The 24,191-nt window shown below is 39.5% G+C and overlaps 1 protein-coding gene across 1 annotated transcript in view; it reads left to right on the forward strand.

The window, feature by feature from the left end:
• Positions 1-1,177: 1,177 nt before the first annotated feature.
• Positions 1,178-24,191, forward strand: part of LOC128697965 (uncharacterized) — a 42,619-nt gene continuing 19,605 nt past the window's right edge. Inside the window, exons 1-6 of the mRNA XM_070097589.1 lie at positions 1,178-1,406; positions 3,603-4,021; positions 11,381-11,528; positions 13,452-13,605; positions 16,281-16,422; positions 16,834-16,953. Of these exons, the coding sequence (XP_069953690.1) occupies positions 1,289-1,406; positions 3,603-4,021; positions 11,381-11,528; positions 13,452-13,605; positions 16,281-16,422; positions 16,834-16,953 (1,101 nt within the window). The 5' untranslated portion in view covers positions 1,178-1,288. The remainder of the gene's footprint in view (positions 1,407-3,602; positions 4,022-11,380; positions 11,529-13,451; positions 13,606-16,280; positions 16,423-16,833; positions 16,954-24,191) is intronic.

Raw genomic sequence — 24,191 nt, forward strand, 5'->3', positions numbered from 1 at the left:
TGATGAGGAACATAGACAACCGGTGTAAGGAAACACGTCCGATGTTTCTACCCTCGCTGGGAATCGAACCCGGACGGGGAATCGAACCCGGACCCTCACTGTGTGACGCGAGAGCTTTAGCCACCAGGCCACGGGCCACCGTGGCCTGGTGGACAATTATTCAAAGTTTAGCACATTTATTAGGGGAAACGTTTCGCCACGACTGGCTTCTTCAGTCATTAGGATTCACCGTGTGAAGCAAGAGTAAAACCTGTTGCTTCACACGGTGAGGGTCCGGGTTCGATTCCCGGCGAAGGGGTGGAAACATCGGACGTGTTTCCTTCAAGAGGAAGCTGGACAGATACCTAAAGTCGGTGCCGGATCAGCCGGGCTGTGGTTCTTACGTTGGATTGCATGCGGCCAGCAGTAACAGCCTAGTTGATCAGGCCCTGATCCACCGGGAGGCCTGGTCGTGGACCGGGCCGCGGGGGCGTTGATCCCCGGAATGCCCTCCAGGTAGACTGGTTGTCTATTATTATTATTATTATTATTATTATTATTATTATTATTATTATTATTATTATTATTATTATTATTATTATTATTATTATTATTATTATTATTATTAACCGTATAGAAGTATAACACCATTATTCAACAAAAATTATTTATATTTTTCTGTAATGTTAGTAAGGATTTTAAAATGCTTTAAATAGTAGAGTATAATATGTTAATAAGTCTTGTTTGGTAATAGAGGAAAAAAATGGTGATTAATAACGTTTGTGTTATGGAAATAAGTAACCTTGACTTTTTTTTTGTTATCCTGGGTAATGTACACATAAGTCACCATGTAAGATATTTCATGTAACTGTATTTATGTGTACCTGTACCTAAATAAACTTATTTACTGATTAATTTGTATTATAAAACTTCTGGGATCAGACATTGCAATCCCATAAGTGTTCTTAAGCAAAGTTGTGCAGTAATTGTTCTATTAGTTTATATATTTTGAAATAATAACGATTATGACGTAGTTTTGTGTAATTAGGGTAAGAATCTTAATGTGTTTAAATTAAAAGAGTATATTTTATTAATAAATATACTTGGTAATGGGGGAAAATGTTGTTTAATAAGGGTTGTGTTAGGGTAAAGGGACGGTGGTGGCGGGGGAGGAGCACACAAACAGCTTCTGTTTATGTCTCTGTGTTTTGAGCCATTTCGATCCTGGAGTTGACCAGGACAACCCGGGTGGAGGTGATGTTTCTCTCAGCTTGTGTTAGCTCAGCAGCGGCCTGAGAGAGCCCCTGAGATGGCGGACACACTCTCCAGCAACTTCTGCTCCCTCTGTGGCTACTCCTTCGACCGCTTCGGCTCTGACAAGCTTAATATAAGGACGTCCCTGGCGTCCCCTGTGGTCGAGCAGTCTGGTGCGTCCATCCTCCTCACCCACCACCACATTCTTTATTTCCACCCTGGATTACACCTTAAAATCAGCGTAGAGTCTTGTGGAAATTGAGATTGAATTGTAATATCTGTCATGGTGATGAATGTTAAGAGTATCATTGTAATATGGAGCGAGGGACGTTCTGGGAGGGACGTTCTGGGGATCCCGTCCTGAATTCGCTTTCATAACGCCAAATGGTTGTGATTTTTCTTGAATTGTGGTGTGAATGGTGGTTGTTAGGTTGTCAGGGTTGTGGGTGAGTTAATTGTGGTTGTTGTCACTGTTTTACACTGAAGATGGTCATACTTTATCCCGAAATATACAATTGTATAAGTTTGGTATCGTTCCCTTCAAGGAGATATATATAACTGTTTGATATCATATATTATCTTCACTGACAAGATATTTCACCTGCTCAGAAGAATTCTTCAGTCAAAATGCCTGATGTTCTGTCTTCAGTGATGCTACTTGGCAGATTGTTCCACTCATTACTATATTTCTGAACCAGCACTTTCATACCTCCTTTCTAAATCTAAAACTATCCATTTTGAATCCATTACGTAACGATGTTGGCTTACGTTAATTTGGGTTACATTGGGTATGGTTGAGTTGCATTAGTATTTTACTTTTCCACAAAAAAAATTATCTTAAATGTACATCCACATTAATTTCACATGATTTAGCTCACAAAATCGTACTGAACATGTGGGTCCCAGGGTAAAGCACGTATTCCATATACTTTAAGTTATACTCCTACCTTCTTTCTTGATATTTTCTATTCAGATTTGTTAATTTTGAACCATTCTTCCACTGAAGTTGTTTTGCAGAATGTTATTTATGCTTGTTTAAAATGCACAGCTATTTGTAAAATTGTCTATAAATCCACAATTTAAATTTGTATTACTGTATTTGAATGGTTAACCTTCTGCAAGTTGTTAGACAATTTGGCTGACCTAAATTACATGTATTTGGTTGCTTGGCATTATTATCAAGGTTAGAAGAAAGATTTTGTAAATGGCCTAACTAACCTAACCTCAGCCTACCTGTAGAGAAGACACCAGTCCTACAAGCCTTCCTAGGGCAGGGAAGGTGCCAGAGCTTGCTACCACCTGCAGCTCACAAGACTGCCATTCCCACAAGCCCCCCCCCAGGGCAGGGAAGATGGCAGACCAGAGGCCTAGCTTCTCCTTATGAGCCCTGTGAGGGTGGGGAATGGGGCTAGGCCTAGTGACAGTTGGTCCCAGATGAAGAGGTACTTGTATCTCAGTCACTCCCAAGACATGTAGCCAAGGCCGAGTCGCCATCTGGTAAAGACCCAGGCCGGGAGAGTACCAGCGAATCAAGAAGAGAAGCCTATCTTGTACATTTGCTCTGAAAATAATTAAAATGCCCATATTGAATGTAGCGAGACACCACCTGCTAACCGCAGCCATGGGAAAAAAATAGCCCACTGCCTTCATGATTGTTGTGGAAATAAGTAACTCTTGAAATTTACTCTTTTTCATTGTTTGCTTCCAGGCATGCACATACTTTACAATTCAGATAAACTGAATCACAGCATCTCTACCTATACTTTAGAGTGCCAGTGCTGCACCTGTTCCACACATTCCATTCCTTTCCTAAATCCTTTTAGTTTCCTCTACAATCCTGCCTTATCTTTCCCAAACCTTACCTGGTAAACTAAAATGTATTCCACTGTTATGCTCCTGTCCCATTTTGTCTCCTGCATAAACAAATTATACATGCTTCCTGGTAATTTACACTATTTATGATAATTGTACTTGTGTGTATCTGTACCTAAATAAGCTTATTTGCCTTCTTTCATGCATGATGGTATATTAAACTATCCATTCCAGAACTACTGGTATATCCCCACCTGTTTTCTCCATGTCACTCTTAATTCCATTCTATTCCCACTGCTTTTCCTCCCTTCAGCTTGCTCTCTTCCTCATTCACCACTCGTTTTTTTTCTCCTAATAGATCCTATTCCTTAACATCCCACTCATTAATTCACTGCCTTCCTTTCATCACCAGTGTTCAGAATGTTCTCTCCATCTTTAATTATACTCACCTTCCTATCTAACATAACACCATTTTCTTTCTGAATTGCCAGGTTCATTTCCACCCCAGATATTTGTTTTTCAATGATATTATTTAATGTGCTTTATTTTTTTTTCAGGGCTGTTGGAGATGCTGGACATCACAGTAGCACCTCTGAGGAAGGAACTTGTGTTCATTTGTTATTCATGTCGAACAGTATTCAGCAACTACACAACAGCTAAAACCAATTTCAAGTTCCGAGAAATGGAAGCTTTAAAGCTTCTAACAGAACCAATGGAAGCAAATGAGCAGGGGCAGCTACCATTCGTGCCATATTTGAAACGCAAGTGTTTGCATAGACCCAATTCAGAGTTAATGTTATTAAGGCCATCAAAAATTCAGAAAATTGACAGTAGTGCAGCAGAATCTAAATCCTCTCCTGGGCAGAGTCCAGAAAAAAAGGAGCCCAAAGTTCAACCAGTAGAAGAAGTTTTGGATGATACACAAAATGTGAACAATGGGCAGGCAAAAAAAGGCGAAGCTGGAGTCCGACCCTCAGTGAGTGAAGAGAGACTTTGGTAACTGTGTCTTTGTTGTTTTAATTTTTTATATGTACTTTCCTCAAACTTTCTGAAAGTTGTATTTTCAGGTACTGTGGTTTGCAGTTGTTAAATAATTTATACATACACTTTGTTGGTAGTGCCCTCAGCTTACACACTGAGAGACCAGGATTGATACTCGGCATGGGTGAAATGTTGGGTGTTTTTCCTTACACTTGCTGCCCATGTTCACTCAGGGACAGCAGCAGTCAACTGTTGTATGGGTTGCATCCTAAGAGAGAAAATTGAAGAACCCCAATGGAAATATAGCAGACAGTTCCTGATGATGCACTGACTTTAGTGGTCATCCTGAGTGGCCAACCCTCTGGGTTAAAATTCCCAATAATATTTTTTTTTATTTTTTATTAACACATCGGCTGTTTCCCACCAAGGCAGGGTGGCCCAAAAAAGAAAATCTTTCATCATCATCATTCACTCCATCACTGTCTTGCTAGAGGCACGCTTACACTACAGTTATAAAACTGCAACTTTAACACCCCTCCTTCAGAGTGCAGACACTGTACTCAAGTCCGGCCTGCCGGTTTCCCTGAATCCCTTCATAAATGTTACCTTGCTTACACTTCAACAGAACGTCAAGTCCTAAAAACCATTTGTCTCCATTTGCTCCTGTCTAACGTGCTCATGCATGCTTGCTATAAGTCCAAGCCCCTTACACACAAAACCTCCTTTACCCCCTCCCTCCAACCTTTCCTAGGCCGACTCCTACCCCACTTTCCCTCCACTACAGATTTGCATACTCTCTAAGTCATTCTATTTCACTCCATCCTCTCTACATGTCCAAACCATCTCAATAACCCCTCCTCATCCCTCTGGATAATAATAATATTGGTAGAATTACCGACAATATGTAAAGTAAAAGGACACAAGTGCAACTAATGTGACATTTTATTGTGGCAACGTTTCGCTCTCCACCGCCGACAAAGGAGGTGGAGTCGTCATACTCGACACCAGTGACTACAACACTAAAATGATGGACCTTTTGAGTGATCAGTCTGCATACGAACCCATCAGCACTCAACAGTGGGAGACACTCACCAAAGATTTTCTATACAAACCAGACAAATACTCAAACACACTAGAGAAGGGAAGAAACTTCTGTACTTGTTACCAAGCAACCCTAAACCAGCACACATGTATGGTTTACCCAAGACCCATAAACACACTATTCCTCTCAGACCAGTCGCGTCAGGTATAGGCAGTGCTCCACACAAACTAGCCGGAGTTCTTGCCAAACATCTTTCCTGCCTTCTGAGGACCATCAGCCCCACTCATCTTAAACACTCAGGCGACCTTCTCAACCGCATCCAAAACCTCTCCATCCTTAACAAGAAACTAAGCAGTTTGGACGTGACTTCCCTCTTCACAAAAGTACATACCACAAAAGCCATCGAGGTTCTACGACGTAAAGTCAATCAGGACCTTAATCTTCCTCTACCTCCCGGAGATTTTGTTGACTTGATTGAACTCTGTGTTAATTTCAACTGTTTTTCTTTCAATAACAAGTTCTACAAACAAACCTACGGCATGGGAATGGGGTCCCCCATCATTGCCATCCTAGCCAACTTATACATGGAACACCTAGAGTCCGAACACTTCGCCAACATCGTCCCTTCAAGCGTCATTTGGTTACGTTACGTGGACGACGTCCTTGTAATAACTCCCAAACGTTTTGATGTACAGAATCTTCAGGCAAGGCTCAACGCAGTTGAACCGGCGATCCAGTTTACACTAGAGGAGGAGTCCAATGACAAGCTACCTTTCCTCGACGTCCTCATTCACACAGTAGACAACAACCTAAGATTTCAAGTTTATCGGAAACCTACCAGTAAAAATGATCTCACACACTTCTATTCCAGTCAAGATACCAAGACCAAAAGAGGCATCATCATCGGGTTTTTCCTAAGAGCATACCGAATTTGTAGTCCTGAGTTTCTTGACGAGGAATGTACATACATTCACCAAACCTTCACTGAGTTAACATTTTCCTTCCTTTTTCATCAAAGACTGCAAGAAAAGAGCTCTTCAGATCATTAATTCTCCACGCACCAACACCACTCCCAACAAAGTTATAATTTTTCCCAACAGCCAGGTTGCACTGAACGTTTCTAAAGTACTTTCACAAGCTAACACCAGAGTCACCATCGCTTCTAGTGCTTCAATAAAGGATCTAACCAGGACAAAATCAAAGCACCACGAACCAGTCAATGCAGGGGTTTACACTATACCCTGTGAAGGCTGTGACAAGATTTGTGTAGGTGAGACAGCAAGAAACCTCGACACCCGCCTCAATGAACACATTTACGCATGTAGGAATGATAACTTGAACAATGCCTGTGTACAACACCGAAATTCCACCAATCATCTCATGAAATTCAGTGACGCCCAATTAGTGATCAAAGAAACTAATTTCCGCAGACGCAAGTGCCTCGAATCAGCACTGATCGCTGTTTCGAATACAGTTAAACAAAACAACCGCAGCTTCACCATCTCTGAAGTCTTAGCAAGAATCCTCCTGAAAACAGTAAACCCTGCCATCACAAAGTCTCTCCTGTTATACTACACAAAGCACATTACAGAGAGTGAACACTGAAACAGGCCTTCTCTATCCAGTCTATATTTGTCCAACCTATTTTTATGTTACCCATGTAATAGCGTTTATATCCTTTTACTCGTGTATGAATTAATTCCTCTACTACTGCTGGCGGCTGCTGCTGCCGCTGCCGCTGCCGCTGCCGCCGCCGCCGCCGCCGCCGCCGCCGGCAGCGGCAGCGGCAGCAGCAGCAGCAGCAGCCGCCAGCAGTAGTAGAGCAATTAATTCATACATGAGTAAAAGGATATAAACGCTATTACATGGGTAACATAAAAATAGGTTGGACAAATATAGACTGGATAGAGAAGGCCTGTTTCAGTGTTCACTCTCTGTAATGCCGCCGCCGCCGCCAGTATTGCACCTCACTCTGAGCCTTTATATACCCTCTGTGTCCATATACTGTTTGTATCAGCTTGACAAAGCTCCTATAGATCGAAACGTTGCCACAATAAAATGTCACATTAGTTGCACTTGTGTCCTTTTACTTTACATACTCTGGATAATAGTTTTGGTAATCCCACACTTCCTCCTAATCTCCAAACTACAGATTCTCTGCATTATATTCACACCACACATTGTCCTCAGACATGACACCTCCACTTCCTCCAGCCTTCTCCGTGTTGCAATATTCACAACCCATGCCTCACACCTATACAAGAGCATTGGTATAACTCTACTCTCATACATTCCCCTCTTTGCTTTCATGGATAAAGCTCTTTGTCTCCACAGACTCCTTAGTGCACCACTCGCCATTTTCCCCTCGTTAATTCTATGATTCACCTCGTCCTTCATAGCAAGGACGGAGCAAAGTTAATAATAAGTGTCCTAGCACTGTAGATGCAACAGTTCACAACTAAACCACAAATTGAAGATGAAACCAGACCACATTTCGGTTGTAATAATGGTAGAATTATCGACTATGTTAGGCAAAAGGGCATGCGCAACTAAAGTGACATTTTGATGTGGCAATGTTTTGCTCTCCAGGATGTTTGTTAAGGACAAACGTCCTGGGGGACACAGGGTATATACAGGAAGGCCTCAACTTATGAACACATCAGGGACCTCCTGAATTGTGTATAATATTCATAATACAGGAAGTGTTCAACTTACGAACATGTTAAGGACCTTCTGTTTGTGTATAATAATGTTATACACAATAATGATATAATAATAATATACACAATACAGAAGATTCTCAACATGTTTGTCGAGGACTTACTGTATTGGTAACAATGTGAGATGAAAGAGCATATGCACTGCAGTAGGCCTACTGGCCCATGTTGGTAGTGGTGGTGGCAGCAGTAGAAAAGGAAATTGTTGGTTGCTTTGTAATGGCAGGGTTTATTGTTTTGAGGAGAACTCTTACTAATACCTGCATTGACTGGCTCAGCTGACACATCCATTTATAAATTTAATAAAGTTCTCTCTGTAAATAAATGTATGGTGTTCATCATGTCCTTTCATGCTTGTTGGCAGGTCTTACTTCTCAAATATCACTGTTGACTGAAAAATTTGGTATCTATTTTGAGCAGCCACTTAAAACACTTAATTACTTAATTGTTAAGGAACCAGACATAGCACATTTGACCAGCTGTATGTCAAATGACAAGACTCCTCAAGGGAAGTGCTTTAATGCTGATAAAGGTTTGTTATTCAAGGAATTAGATCCACCCACCCTTTTCATGGATCAAACTATATCACTTCCCAGGCATTGCATGGCTCTACAGGTTTAGGAATACAGTGGACCCCCGCTTAACGATCACCTCCAAATGCGACCAATTATGTAAGTGTATTTATGTAAGTGCGTTTGTACGTGTATGTTTGGGGGTCTGAAATGGACTAATCTACTTCACAATATTCCTTATGGGAAAAAATTCGGTCAGTACTGGCACCTGAACATACTACTGGAATGAAAAAAGTTCGTTAACCGGGGGTCCACTGTATATAAATAATCAGATGACTAATGGTACTTGTTTTCCTGTGGTTTTAGAATCTACACATTCCTGTCCTCTATAGACCATTTCCTTGATACTGGTGAAGGGCTCTTAATTAGGGATGTGCTGAAGTATGGGTATTGGTATCAGCAAGTGTCGGCTAATTTCATTATTGCCTTAAAATTGAGTAATGGTATCAGTGGGTATTGGCTAATCTTGATATCAGTACCAGGCTTAAATTAAGTGTTGGTGGGGTATCAGCAGAAAATTTTGGTATTGTCCCATCCTTACTTTTAATTCAAGGATTTGGAGGTAGCCACCCTTAAATTGAATATGCCTTCCATTTCCAGGATCTGTGTGTCCTTGAGCTGTATAATCCTATGGGTTTAGCACTTCCCCCTTGATTATAATAATGTGTGACCTTGATAGGTTCATCGCTTCCTAATAAATTTAGTAATAATGCATGTCCCAGCTCTTTCTGCACTTATTTTCTCATTAAAGAGGGTGCCTTGAAACCTTCCCTTTCTTGGACCAAACTTGATTGCCTTCCATTCCCCAAGTGCTTAGTGCTTTCATATGCATATAATAATCTGTAGTCCTACCTGCAGATGATACCTAGGTGTTTTTCAATGCCTGTAAATAGTTATACATATACAGTGGACCCCTGGTTCGCGATATTAATTCATTCCTGAGAGCTCATCGTAAACCAAAATTATCAGAAAGCGAATCAATTTTCCCCATGAGAAATAATGGAAATCAAATTAATCCGTGCAAGACACCCAAAAGTATGAACAAAAAAAACTTTTACCACATGAAATATTAAGTTTAATGCAATAGAATAATTACAATAACAATAAAATAATTGACACTTACCTTTAATGAAGATCTGGTGATGATTGATGGGATGGGAGGAGGGGAGTGTGTTGAACCTATTGTTTAGAAGGGGAATCCCCCTCCATTAGGACTTGAGGTAGCTTTACCTCCTGAGTAATGTAGGTCCTGCTTGGCAATTTCTTCCAAAACAGGCCTGTTTTGTCACAATTAAACACTTGTTCAGGTTTCAATCCTTCAGCCTCTATGTACCCCTTGAATTCATGCACATATTTTTCAGCCGCTTTGCGGTTGAACTTGCAGCCTCACCATGCCTAATCACACTATGTATGCCACTACGATTCTTAAATCTTTCAAACCAACCTTTGCTTGCCTTAAATTCACTCACATCACCACTAGTTGCAGGCAATTTCTTTACCAAATCGTCATGCAACTGCCTAGCCTTTTCACAAATGATCGCTTGAGAGATGCTATCTCCTGCTATCTGTTTTTCATTTATCCACACCAATAACATTCTCAACATTTTCTAACACTTGCAGTCGCTGTTTCGTAATCACAGTTGCACCTTTACAGGAACAGCTTCCTTAATTGCCGTTTTCTTGCTCACTATAGTAGAGATGGTTGATTGGGGTTTACTATACAACCTGACCAGCTCCGATACACGCACTCCACTTTCGTACTTTGCAATTATCTTTTTCTTCATTTCAATAGTCATTAGCACCCTTGGTCTCGAAGGGTTGGCACTAGAAGCTTTCTTGGGGCCCATGGTGGCTTATTTTGCAGAAAAAAGCACCAAAAACATTGATAATATGGATAATATAGAATGTACCGAATGTATCCTTAGATGCGCGCACACTGGCTGGCTTGTAAACACTGGACACATCTCGTATGAATCGTATTGCATACCAGGTTTTGTAACTGGAACCGAGGCAAATTTTTGGCAATACGTACAGTGGACCCCCGGTTAACGATATTTTTTCATTCCAGAAGTATGTTCAGGTGCCAGTACTGACTGAATTTTTTCCCATAAGGAATATTGTGAAGTAGATTAGTCCATTTCAGACCCCCAAACATACACGTACAAACGCACTTACATAAATACACTTACATAATTGGTTGCATTGGGAGGTGATCGTTATGCGGGGGTCCACTCCTGTGGTATACCTGTGAGTGGCTTTGAGAATTTTCCTGTTCCTGCAGTCCTGCTTGAGAAGCAGGGTTTTCTGTCAATTTCCTGGTCTACCAGGTTGTTGCTGTTGATGGCCCACCGGCCCATCACATCTTCATTGATCTTGCACATAAACCATACCACGGGCGGGGATAGAACCCGCGATCAGAGTCTCAAAACTCCAGACCGTCGCGTTAGCCACTGGACTAGCGGGTTCTATCCTCGCCCGTGGTATGGTTTGTTTGCAATCGTGTCATTACGATTTCGTGAGTCAGTCTTGCACATTTATTCTGCCAGCCAGCTGGTGTAAAAGTATAATTGAGTATCTGTAATTTCAGGACTACAGCTGTGCTTGGATTATCCTGTATTCAGTAATTTTTCATCATATAATATCATTATATAATTGTACTGAGGGGTTTACTGTTTATAAGTTTATGTCCACTTATTTGAAAGAGGATATAATTTATTAAGTGGTAAATACTTTTCTTTGGTGGGATGCAGCTGGTTTGTTGAAAGAAGAAATACTTTTTTTCCCATTTACTCTTCTGTTCCAGGATTTCAGTTGGAAGGGTCTTAATCTTGACATGTCCCCAATAATGGTGCTCAACATCCATTTTTTGTATTTAATTTTGCATGACGATTAGAAATAATGCTCTAGATTATAAGGAATTAATGTTTTAATCTTAAAATGTATATCTTTCTGTTGAAATTTAAAAGGAAGAGTTATATAATACTCTCTTTTCAGTTTAAGCTTAAAATGCCTTTCATTCACAGAAGACGGGAGCTTTCAGATTTGAAGCCATGGAGCTCTTGGAAAATGGTCACTATCGAGCTTCAATTAGGAAGCTGTGGGGACGAAGCAAGAGCTTTAGAACTAGCTGTTTGTCCTTCCTCGCCATAGTCATTAAGAGAGAGACAAGAAGTAAGGTTTATTACTTTTTATTGCTGTATCTTAACCCTGATTGGAAATATTTATTAATGTTTTAATATACGAGACAGTCATTTGTAAAATAGACTCGTAGTCTAAATCTAGATTCAGTAGTCTAACAAGTGTTGGGAAGAAAATACTTTGCCTTAGATTGGCAAATGCCATAAGATCCCAGCAATGCTAAAAGTGTTCCTGAAAATTTATGTTCAGTCGACTGAACTACTCTTCTCTGAACTCTCTTTTCCCACGAGCAACAGCATAAAAGAAACAATGTGTTAAAAAGAGCTTTTCTTTATATCTAATTTTAGTTCATTTTTTCTTGCAAGAATTTTTACCCTGTCTTACCTTCAGTATGTTTTTTTTTTTTCAATTGCTTACTCTGTATGACTCGCAAAATTGTAATACCATAATTGCAAACAACTCTATGAATGGGTGGGGTTAGACCCCTGATGAGTTTTGCAACTCACTGGCCATGGATACTAACCCCACCTGTTCCATTGTTTGTCTATTCTATATAATAAAACCAGAACTATCACCTAAATATTCCTTGAAGTCATCACACGCTCAAGGATTTTTCTTGAATCAACATTCTGTCAAGAGGGTTTTTTTTTGTGGTGCCAGTCATCTACCCATATCATCAAATGGTTTTTCTTTTTTGTTACCCAACCATTATACTTCTTGCATAAGATCATCAAATTCATCAATGCATAGCCTTTAACTTGTGCCAGAATTCGATGTTTCTCCTTAATAATAGTTGCAATAGTTGACCTGTTTACACCATACAAACTTGCAATTCTAGTTGCTGTTTCATTCTTTTCAGAATTCTTTATAATATCGAGCTTCATCTCAAAAATCACAGGTTTCCTTACTCCTGGTATTTTGGTATTGCTACCACTGCTCATGCAGTTTCATCATGTTGCACAGCTGTTTTCCAAAGTAACCTCTAAAAAATTACAGCTGACATGCTAGGGTGAGGGGAAACAAAGAGTTAGGAAAATGTTTGCTGCACATCATCTACACCTCCACCAGCATTAGTGGTCCCCCCGCACCTTGGCAGTGCAAGTCACATGTTTGTAAGAAATTAATTGGTTCCAAAATGCAAATGCTGTAAGTGAGAAACATCATAGGTAAGCTCTACTGTACAGGTGTTCCCTGTCTTAGGCGGTACATGTGTTTTAAGCCCATGGCAGCAATACTAAGTCAGTGAGGCCATCAATTTCAATACACTTTGTAAACTTCAGTGATCACATACAGGGAATGTATCAAATCTCCAGCCCGTCGCGTTAGCCACTAGACCAGCTAGACTCTCTGACCAGGGAATGTATACTACACTACGGAATTACTGGTAGAAATTGGGCATTGAAAAATAGCAAATTTGCCTAAACTCCCACAAAGAGAAGTAAACCAGTGTGTTAGCACAGTAAAAAAAAACTTGTCAGCTTTGCAAATTGTAGACTTATTAGCATTGCATTATATTTTCCAGTCTTAATTATGGAACAGTTTTCCTTACAAATCGGCATGCTGGTTGCCATAGGACACTACATTGGACAGGTTACAACCCAATGAAAAATCTCTGAGTATCTTACCACAAGAGCATTCATTAGGTACTAAAACTTTGGGTACAAGGATGTTCGATGCTGGAAGCATATATAAGAACCTAAATAGTATCTCACTGGTAGAATCTGGTGCTTAACAGACCTGATTTTATCTACAAGCCTTTACTTATTCTTTCCATTTCTCCCCCATTTTAAAGGGGTACCTTGATGCTGATGAAGGGCTCTTAATCCAAGGAATTGGAGCTACCCTCCACCTTCCTGCACCAACCCTGATTACATCCCATTCCCCAGGTGCTGTATGACCTCCTATGAGTTTAGTGTGCCTCCTGGAATACATGATGATAATACACCATTTTTTCAGATTTGTTGAAGCATGGGACTCTGTTTACTAAAAAATTTGATGGTAATACCATCAAGGATGTGTCATGGGGACCGACAATGAACAAAGTATCCCAAGTGGCTCCCACCACCCTTCACATCCTGTTTGCATTGCTGGGACTAGACATGCGAAGAGCGTAAGTTGATAATAGTTTTTTTGCACTAGAGTGTGGAGTCTAAATTTATGCATTTTAGCAACTTGAAATCATAATAGATTTGCAGATTTATTATATTGAGGAATATGTGTTAAGGACTCCATGGGGAAGTGGAACAGAATTCTTCCTCTGTAAGCCATGCGTGTCGTAAGAGGTGACTAAAATGCTGAGAGCAAGGGGCTAGTAACCCCTTCTCCTGTATATATTACTAAATTTAAAAGGCGAAACTTTCATTTTTCCTTTTGGGCCACCCCACCTCAGTGGGATATGGCTGGTGCGTTGAAAGAAAGAAAGATGTGTTAAGGAGAGAGAACAATGCATAGTGGGAGTATCATTCTGTCATTCCTCTGTATTTTTCCTGCTTTTTCACTTTTCTTCTGTGTTATGTTCTAGGAAATAAAGGCCTCAGTCTACCGCAATGACTTTTATTGCAATAGTATCCATAAACAAAACATAAATGCCCAAAGAGTATAATTGATTTAAAGAGAAAAGACTTCAAAAAAGAATTGAAGATAATTTTACAGTAGATGTTAGAACTATCCTACATAATATTCTACCATCTCACACCAACTTCATTTTGAATATCTTCTCCAATGCCCTGACATGCTTACTGTCCCAGCTCCCATTTCTGACCTTTCCACCTTTGCTCGTTGGATTCCTTTATTTTAACTGACTCTGAATTGCTTCATCAACAAGCCACCACTCTCAGTCAATAACCTTCCCTCAGAACTTCTGCCTCTTCCCTTTCCCTCTATCTCTTTCTCTTTGATGTGCAGGACTTTTTTCATGAGCACCATGATTGTGATGTCAACACACTTCTGGAAAGACAGCAATAGAATGGATGTTGGTGAATCCATTTTTTCTTTGGGTCACCTTGCCTTGGCAGAACATGGCCATTGAGGTTAAAAAAAATTATAATGATGAGTTTCTGCTATCTAAGGTTCAGTAATTGAGTTGATGGGGAAGGGAAGGAGAGGAGGAGATGAGTTCTATCTTTTGGACCCATCTCATAGCTTTCTATTTTAAACTTTCTCTTTTAGGACTGTAATTGACTTTTGTCGTAGCTTGGTATATTAGAAGGTTCTCATAACTGTTCTCTGTGTTCTTACTGTCATTTTATATTTTTCTTGGGGTTATGACAGTTGTGTCAAGCTTTTGTGACTATAAGGAGCAAGTGTGAATGAGGTTTGCTTACTCCATGATGGAAAGTTTTTCATTATTTAACCCTTTCAGGGTTGGCAGCCCCCCTCCTAAACTTGTTCTCAGAGTTGGAAATTTTTTGGAAAAAAAAAAAAAATTCTTAGGAAATGATAGAGTATCTTTTCCCGATCATAATGACACCAAAAGTATGAAATTTGATGGAAAACTTACGGAATTATGCTCTCGCGAAGTTAGCGGTCTTGACGATGTATAAACATCGGCGATTTCACCCACTTTGAGCCCTATTTTCTGCCAATTTCAATGTACCAGTCTACAAAAACCATAACTATTTCACTAGAACTCCATTTTTTCTACTGAATGAGTACAAGAAACCACCCATTTACCGATTCCAACTATCCAATAAAGTGCTCCGAAATTGGCATTTTGCCAATTTCACAAAAATTTCAAAAGATGCCAATTTCCAAATAGAGTCCAGAATAAATAAGACAGACATTCCTGGCACAAAAATAACATTTCCTCTGTTCATTAGTCACGTCCCCAGGCCTCTGTTACATTTCTTTTGTTTTCCACTTTGAATTTTTATTCTCACAAAAAATAGAAGATTTACTGTTATGCAGACTACTGTATTAGTGTAGAAATGGTATAAATAACATCAGCACACTTGTAAAAGAATATTAGACTCACCAGTTGATGTGTATTGGATGCATGGATTAATTTATTTACTTTTGAACTTTGGCAAAAATCGAACATTTCTGCTACTTTGAGCTCAATTTCAAGGTACTTTTAATTGTGAAACCAATAAAAATCATCTCAATTTCTGTAATATGTCTTCCATTCTATAAAATGAGACCAGGAAAACTAGAATACAACCATAAATAGCATACAAAAATACACTGCAAAGTCGCTGTTATAAACCAAAAATACAGTTGGAGATTTTTTCTCATTATGTACTGTGTGCTGCAGTTTTTTTTTGATACTGCGCACACTGACCACATAGACCCATTCTTTCATATGTAGGCCTACCAGCTTTCTCTCGCTTGATTTGAAGAAGCTAGAATTTATGAGTACGTACTAGTACAGCACCAACCCTGGCGTGCAAGCCGTACTAGTACAGCACCAACCCTGAAAGGGTTAATGTTATGTGAAAGTCGTTAAGGTTAAATCATGATTACCACTGCACAGTTAAGATTGTATCTTTCATGTGTAGAATTCCTTGGATAGTATTTCACAATGAACAGCTTGAGGTGAAAGTTTTAGACTTCAAATTGCTTAGTTTTGTCCACTCAAGGGATGTTTCTTGTTGCCGGAGAGGGGGCTGTTCATCTAAGGAACTGGACTTGTTCTCCCCTTCCTTAGATTGAGCCTGAGCGTTTACCACTCCCCAGGCACTCCATGACCAGTACGAGCTTAGTGCTTCCCCTGAATATAATGATAATTATTCATTTTTGTTAAAATTGATTAACAGTTGAATATGGGTCAACTTCTTATTTTGTCAGGTCCCAAGAAGCAAAAGAAGCGAAACAGAACTTAGCTGGTTGTATGCTGTCGATGGCTCTGTATAAACGATACAAGCGGCGTGCAAATTTCATCCCTCTGCTGCACTCGTTATATCTCCACAATATTGGGACTCCCCTGTCGGTAGGTGTTTTTTTAATCTGCATTGCAATAGCAGTGCCTGGCAGATTTTTCCCTTCAATGGGGAAGGGCTCTTGTTTCAGGGAAATGGAGCTACTCTTTCATTCCTAGGATTAAACTATACTACCTAGCAGTCCCCAGGCACTGTTTAACCCTTGCACTTTTAATCCTTCCTGATTACGTTCTGACGAACCCATCATAAGTTGAAAATATCGTAAGTCAAATATGAATATGATGTCGTAAATAAATAAGTAAATAAATAACTACTGTCGCTGAATAGATAGATAAACAAATAATTATGTATTTAGCGATATTACTAATGATTGCTTTGTCTGTATTTAATGAAAGATGCTGCATTCATGTGATAAAAGAAAATTTGAGTGTAGTATATTCATTGAATTTCTCTTCCTTCAGGTGAATAGAGTTCTTCATCAGTTAGGTCTGACTGTCCCAGCTTTCAAATTGCCTGCCCTCTTCAAGCTGATCTCGACTTCAAACAGTGAAGTGACTCAACTGTGGAAGAAGGAATTAGAGGTGTGGGATGATTGTGAGAACTCCTTGCATTTAAATTTATCCAGTTGGTTTCCCTTATTAACCCTTTCAGGGTCACCAGGCCCCCTCCTAAACTTGTTCTCAGGGTCGCCAAATTTAACCCCTTCAGGGCCAAAGGCCCAAATCTGAAGTGGTGCCCCAGTGTCCAAGAATTTTCCAAAAAAAAAATTTGTTATTTTTTCTTATGAAATGGTAGAGAATCTTTTTGTGAAGGTAATAAAACAAAAAGTACGAAATTTGATGGAAAATTGACGAAATTATGCTCTCGCAAATTTTGATGTGTCAATGATATTTACGAATCAGCGATTTTGCCGACTTTGACTCCCATTTTAGGCCAATTACATTATTCCAGTCAACCAAATTCTTAGCTATTTCACTAGTATTACTCCGATTCTATCGATTGAGCACAAGAAATCGCCAAGTCAACTATTTCAACTACAAATTAAAGTGATTGGAAATTGTTAATTTGGCCAATTTAACACAAAGTTCAAAATATTCCAATTTCAAAATAGGGTCCAGAATAAATAATGTAGGTATTCCTGGAACTAAACTAACATTTCCTCTGTTCATTAGTTATGTTTTGAGGCTTTACAAATAAATTCCATTTTGATTTTTTATTCACATAATAAATTTTTATTCACACCAAAAAATAGAAGATTTACTGTTATGCAATACTGTAATAATTGTATAAATATCATCACCATATTTGTGAATGTATATTAGACCCACCAGCTGGCGTGTATTAGATGTGTGAGGTCGTTTGTTTACTCTTGAATATCGGCAAAAATTTAACATTTCTGCTAATTTGAGCTCAGTTTCAAGCCATTTCCAGTGCTAAAACCAATCAAAACCATGTCTATTTCTGTAATATGTCTTCCATTCTATCAAATGAGACCAAGAAATCGCAAATACAACTATAAAAAACATACGAAAAACACTGCAAAGTCGCTGTTTTAATTGAAAAATCATGATTTCAGTTTTTTTTTCTCTCATTATACACAGTGTGCTGCAGGATCTGTTTTATGTGGTGCACACATACCACATAGATGTATTCTCTCATCTACGGTTTGGACCACGAACGTAAAGCCGTAGATCTACGGGACGGACCCTGAAAGGGTTAAAAAAAAAAAATTTTTTTCTTTTGAAAAGATAGAGAATCTTTTCCCGATCATAATGACACCAAAAGTATGAAATTTGATGGAAAACTTACGGAATTATGCTCTCGCGAAGTTAGTGGTCTCGACGATGTTTATACATTGGCGATTTTGCCCACTTTGAGCCCTATTTTCAGCCAATTCCAGTGTACTAGTTGGCAAAAATCATAACTATTTCGCTAGATCTCCATTTTTTCTATCGAACGAGTACAAGAAACCACCCATTTACCGATTTCAACTATCCAGTGAAGTGGTCAGAATTTAGCAATTTTGCCAACTTCACACAAATTTCAAAAGATGCCAATTTCTGAATAGGGTCCAGAATAAACAAGAAAGACATTCCTGGCACTAAAATAACATTTCCTCTGTTCATTAGTCACGTCCCCATGCCCCTCTTACATTCTTTTGCTTTCCACTTTGAATTTATATTCTCACAACAAAATAGAATATTTACTGTTATGCAGACTACTGCATTAGTGTAGAAACGGTATAAATAATATCAGCGCACTTGTGAAAGAATATTAGACTCACCAGTTGACGTGTATTGGACGTGTAGCATTATTTGTTTACTTTTGAACTTTGGTAAAAATCGAACATTTCTGCTACTTTGAGCTCAATTTCAAGGTACTTTTCATTGTAAAACCAGTCAAAATCATCTCAATTTCTGTAATATGTCTTCCATTCTATAAAATGAGACCAGGAAAACTAGAATACAACAATAAATGCCATACGAAAATACAGTGCAAAGTCGCTATTTTAATCCAAAAATGCGGTCAAAGTTATTTTTTTCTCATTACGCACACAGCGCGTAGTGATTTTTTTTATACTGCACACACTGACCACATAGACCCATTCTTTCATTTGTAGGCCTACCAGCTTTCTCACTAGATTTGAGGGCGCTAGAATTTAGGCATACTAGTATGTCAGAAACCCTGGTGTGTAAGCCGTACTAGAACATCCGAAACCCTGCATATTTCTATGAAAATTCTTTGGCTTCTGCTTGTCCCCTTTGGTATACAGTAGGGCCCCGCTTCTCGGTGTTTCTTCTTATGGCATTCCGCTAATACGGCAATCTCAAATTATGACCAAAACTTTCTATATGCCGAGCGGTCTTTCAAATACAGCACGCGCCACCCAGTTTGTTTACATTCTCCATGAGCACCTCTCTCTATTATGTAATAATAATCACTCTTGGGCACATTAAATGTCTTATTTTATGTCAATGTAGGCATTTTCATTAATCCATCTATGATATTTTCTTCAAAATTATATAACACATTACATAGCATATAAACATGCTGTTTATATGCTGTGGAGGTGTGGTTGCCGGGCGGAGGGAAAACATTACGTAATACTAAAAATAACCACTCTTGGGCGCATTAAATGTCTTATTTTACGTCAATATAGACATTTTCATTAATCCACCTATGATATTTTCTTCAAAATCATGTAAGAAACACATTACATAGCATATAAACATGCTGTTTATATGCTATGGAGGGGTGGTTGCTGGGCGGAGGGAAAACAGTACATCACTCCCTTTAATACATAATGCTTTTGTTTACAATTCTTGGCATGAATTATTCATTACTTCTCCCTTTGTTTATGATGGCATCTAAAGGTAGTTGTTAGAAATGATTAAACTCCGTGAACATGGTATGTTGATGATAATAATATGGCTCTGGGCCACATAAAATATCGTAGGTAGGTGTAAGTATGTAGCCCAGGCGGACTACGTATACATTATTATTATAACTGATAATTATACGTATGTGTACCTGTACCTAAGTATGCCTTCACTCAAGGCATCATTTCTTCTAAAAATGGGGTTACATGAGAATGGGAGTATTTCTCTTTATTTATTCTACTGTATCAATGTGAGACAACTTGTACACAACGTAAAGTGACAAAAACTAGACACGTTCGCCTGGTTTGTTTACATTATGTTTGGGTGGGGTAGGGAGGGCTTCCCTGGCTGGCTACCCACACTTTCCAAACCTGACTTCCTACCTCTCACCCTACATTAAGACTACAAATATTTTAAGGTAATTAATAAATATACTGTATGTGCATTTTATCGCTCTTGGGAGTGATTGGTGGAATGATGAAGTAAAGGGTGTGATAAAAGAGAAAAAGGTAGCTTATGAGAGGTTTTTACAAAGCAGAAGTGTTATAAGAAGAGCAGAGTATATGGAGAGTAAAAGAAAGGTGAAGAGAGTGGTGAGAGAGTGCAAAAGGAGAGCAGATGATAGATTGGGAGAGACACTGTCAAGAAATTTTAATGAAAATAAGAAAAAAATTTGGAGTGAGTTAAACAAGTTAAGAAAGCCTAGGGAAAGTATGGATTTGTCAGTTAAAAACAGAGTAGGGGAGTTAGTAGATGGGGAGAGGGAGGTATTAGGTAGATGGCGAGAATATTTTGAGAAACTTTTAAATGTTGAGGAAGAAAGGGAGGCGGTAATTTCATGCACTGGCCAGGGAGGTATACCATCTTTTAGGAGTGAAGAAGAGCAGAATGTAAGTGTGGTGGAGGTATGTGAGGCATTATGTAGAATGAAAGGGGGTAAAGCAGCTGGAACTGATGGGATCATGACAGAAATGTTAAAAGCAGGGGGGGATATAGTGTTGGAGTGGTTGGTACTTTTGTTTAATAAATGTATGAAAGAGGGGAAGGTACCTAGGGATTGGCGGAGAGCATGTATAGTCCCTTTATATAAAGGGAAAGGGGACAAAAGAGATTGTAAAAATTATAGAGGAATAAGTTTACTGAGTATACCAGGAAAAGTATACGGTAGGGTTATAATTGAAAGAATTAGAGGTAAGACAGAATGTAGGATTGTGGATGAGCAGGGAGGCTTCAGAGTGGGTAGGGGATGTGTAGATCAAGTGTTTACATTGAAGCATATATGTGAACAGTATTTAGATAAAGGTAGGGAAGTTTTTATTGCATTTATGGATTTAGAAAAGGCATATGATAGAGTGGATAGAGGAGCAATGTGGCAGATGTTGCAAGTATATGGAATAGGTGGTAAGTTACTAAATGCTGTTAAGAGTTTTTATGAGGATAGTGAGGCTCAGGTTAGGGTGTGTAGAAGAGAGGGAGACTACTTCCCGGTAAAAGTAGGTCTTAGACAGGGATGTGTAATGTCACCATGGTTGTTTAATATATTTATAGATGGGGTTGTAAAGGAAGTAAATGCTAGGGTGTTCGGGAGAGGGGTGGGATTAAATTTTGGGGAATCAAATTCAAAATGGGAATTGACACAGTTACTTTTTGCTGATGATACTGTGCTTACGGGAGATTCTAAAGAAAAACTGCAAAGGTTAGTGGATGAGATTGAGAATGTGTGTAAAGGTAGAAAATTGAAAGTGAACATAGAAAAGAGTAAGGTGATGAGGGTATCAAATGATTTAGATAAAGAAAAATTGGATATCAAATTGGGGAGGAGGAGTATGGAAGAAGTGAATGTTTTCAGATACATGTACAGTGGACCCCCGCATAACGATCACCTCCGAATGCGACCAATTATGTAAGTGTATTTATGTAAGTGCATTTGTACGTGTATGTTTGGGGGTCTGAAATGGACTAATCTACTTCACAATATTCCTTATGGGAACAAATTCGGTCAGTACTGGCACCTGAACATACTTCTGGAGTGAAAAAATATCGTTAACCGTGGGTCTACTGTACTTGGGAATTGACGTGTCGGCGGATGGATTTATGAAGGATGAGGTTAATCATAGAATTGATGAGGGAAAAAAGGTGAGTGGTGCGTTGAGGTATATGTGGAGTCAAAAAACGTTATCTATGGAGGCAAAGAAGGGAATGTATGAAAGTATAGTAGTACCAACACTCTTATATGGATGTGAAGCTTGGGTGGTAAATGCAGCAGCGAGGAGACGGTTGGAGGCAGTGGAGATGTCCTGTCTAAGGGCAATGTGTGGTGTAAATATTATGCAGAAAATTCGGAGTGTGGAAATTAGGAGAAGGTGTGGAGTTAATAAAAGCATTAGTCAGAGGGCTGAAGAGGGGTTGTTGAGGTGGTTTGGTCATTTAGAGAGAATGGATCAAAGTAGAATGACATGGAAAGCATATAAATCTATAGGGGAAGGAAGGAGGGGTAGGGGTCGTCCTCGAAAGGGTTGGAAAGAGGGGGTAAAGGAGGTTTTGTGGGCGAGGGGCTTGGACTTCCAGCAAGCGTGTGTGAGCGTGTTAGATAGGAGTGAATGGAGACGAATGATACTTGGGACCTGACGATCTGTTGGAGTGTGAGCAGGGTAATATTTAGTGAAGGGATTCAGGGAAACCGGTTATTTTCATATAGTCGGACTTGAGCCCTGGAAATGGGAAGTACAATGCCTGCACTTTAAAGGAGGGGTTTGGGATATTGGCAGTTTGGAGGGATATGTTGTGTATCGCTATACGTATATGCTTCATAAGAACATAAGAACGAAGGAACACTGCAGAAGGCCTACTGGCCCATGCGAGGCAGGTCCAAGTCTCCTACCGGCTTAAGCCAATGCACCCAGCCTAGTCAGGTCAGGTCACATTGACTTAAGGGAGGAACACGGCAACCGACCTGGTAGCAAGTTATCAGGTCTAACTCACACCCACCCACATCTACTCATGTATTTATCCAACCTATTTTTAAAGCTACACAACGTTCTGGCCTCTATAACGGTACCTGGGAGTTTGTTCCACACATCCACAACTCTATTACCAAACCAGTACTTTCCTATATCCTTCCTGAATCTGAATTTTTCCAACTTAAAACCATTGCTGCGAGTCCTGTCTAGGCTAGATATTTTCAGCACACTATTTACATCCCCTTTATTTATTCCTGTCTTCCATTTATACACCTCAATCATATCCCCCCTAATTCTACGTCTTTCTAGAGAGTGCAGTTTCAGGGCCCTTAGTCTATCCTCATAGGGAAGGTTTCTGATACATGGGATCATCTTTGTCATCCTCCTTTGTACATTTTCCAGAGAATTTATATCCATTCTGTAATACGGTGACCAAAACTGTGCAGCATAATCTAAATGAGGCCTAACCAAGGATGTATAGAGTTGAAGAACAACCTGAGGACTCCTATTATTTATGCTTCTTGATATGAAGCCAAGGATTCTATTAGCTTTATTGCGAACACTTATGCACTGTTGTCTTGGTTTCAGATTACTGCTAACCAGAACTCCTAAATCTTTTTCGCAATCCGTAATATTAAGATCTACATTATTTAGTTTATATGTGGCATGGTTATTGTCCTGTCCAACATTTAGAACTTTGCATTTGTCTATATTAAACTGCATCTGCCACTTCTCCGACCACTGCATCAGTCTATTCAAATCTTCCTGGAGTGCTCGAATGTCCTCGTCAGAATGAATTCGACGGCCTATTTTGGTGTCATCGGCAAACTTGCCGATGTCGCTCTTTATGCCCTCATCTATGTCGTTTATGTAGATTGTGAACAGCAGGGGGCCCAACACTGACCCCTGTGGAACACCGCTCGTGACGCTTCCCCACTCTGATTTCTCCCCATTTATGCAAACTCTCTGCTGCCTATTTGTCAACCATGCCTCTATCCAGGAAAGAATTTCTCCTCCTATTCCATGTGCTTTAATTTTCCTCAATAGTCTCTGATGTGGGACCCTGTCAAAAGCCTTACTGAAGTCCATATACACAATATCATATTCATTACCATGATCTACCTCCTCAAATACCTTAGTGAAAAAAGTTAATAAATTCGTAAGGCAGGAACGCCCCTTTGTAAAACCATGCTGAGATTCGTTGATTAATTTATGCTTTTCAAGATGGCTACGAACTGCCTCGGCAATTATTGATTCCATAAATTTTCCCACTATGGAGGTTAGGCTTATTGGTCTATAGTTCGAAGCTAAGGACCTGTCACCTGTTTTGAAAATAGGTATCACATTTGCCATTTTCCACTTATCTGGCACCATGCCAGTTTGTAGTGATATGTTGAAAAGATTAGCCAAAGGTGTGCTAAGCTCCTCTTTACATTCCTTTAGAACCCTTGCATACAGTTCATCAGGGCCTGGGGATTT

Source organism: Cherax quadricarinatus, chromosome 58 (assembly GCF_038502225.1).
Source record: "Cherax quadricarinatus isolate ZL_2023a chromosome 58, ASM3850222v1, whole genome shotgun sequence".
In the NCBI taxonomy this organism is placed as follows: Eukaryota; Metazoa; Arthropoda; class Malacostraca; order Decapoda; family Parastacidae; genus Cherax; species Cherax quadricarinatus.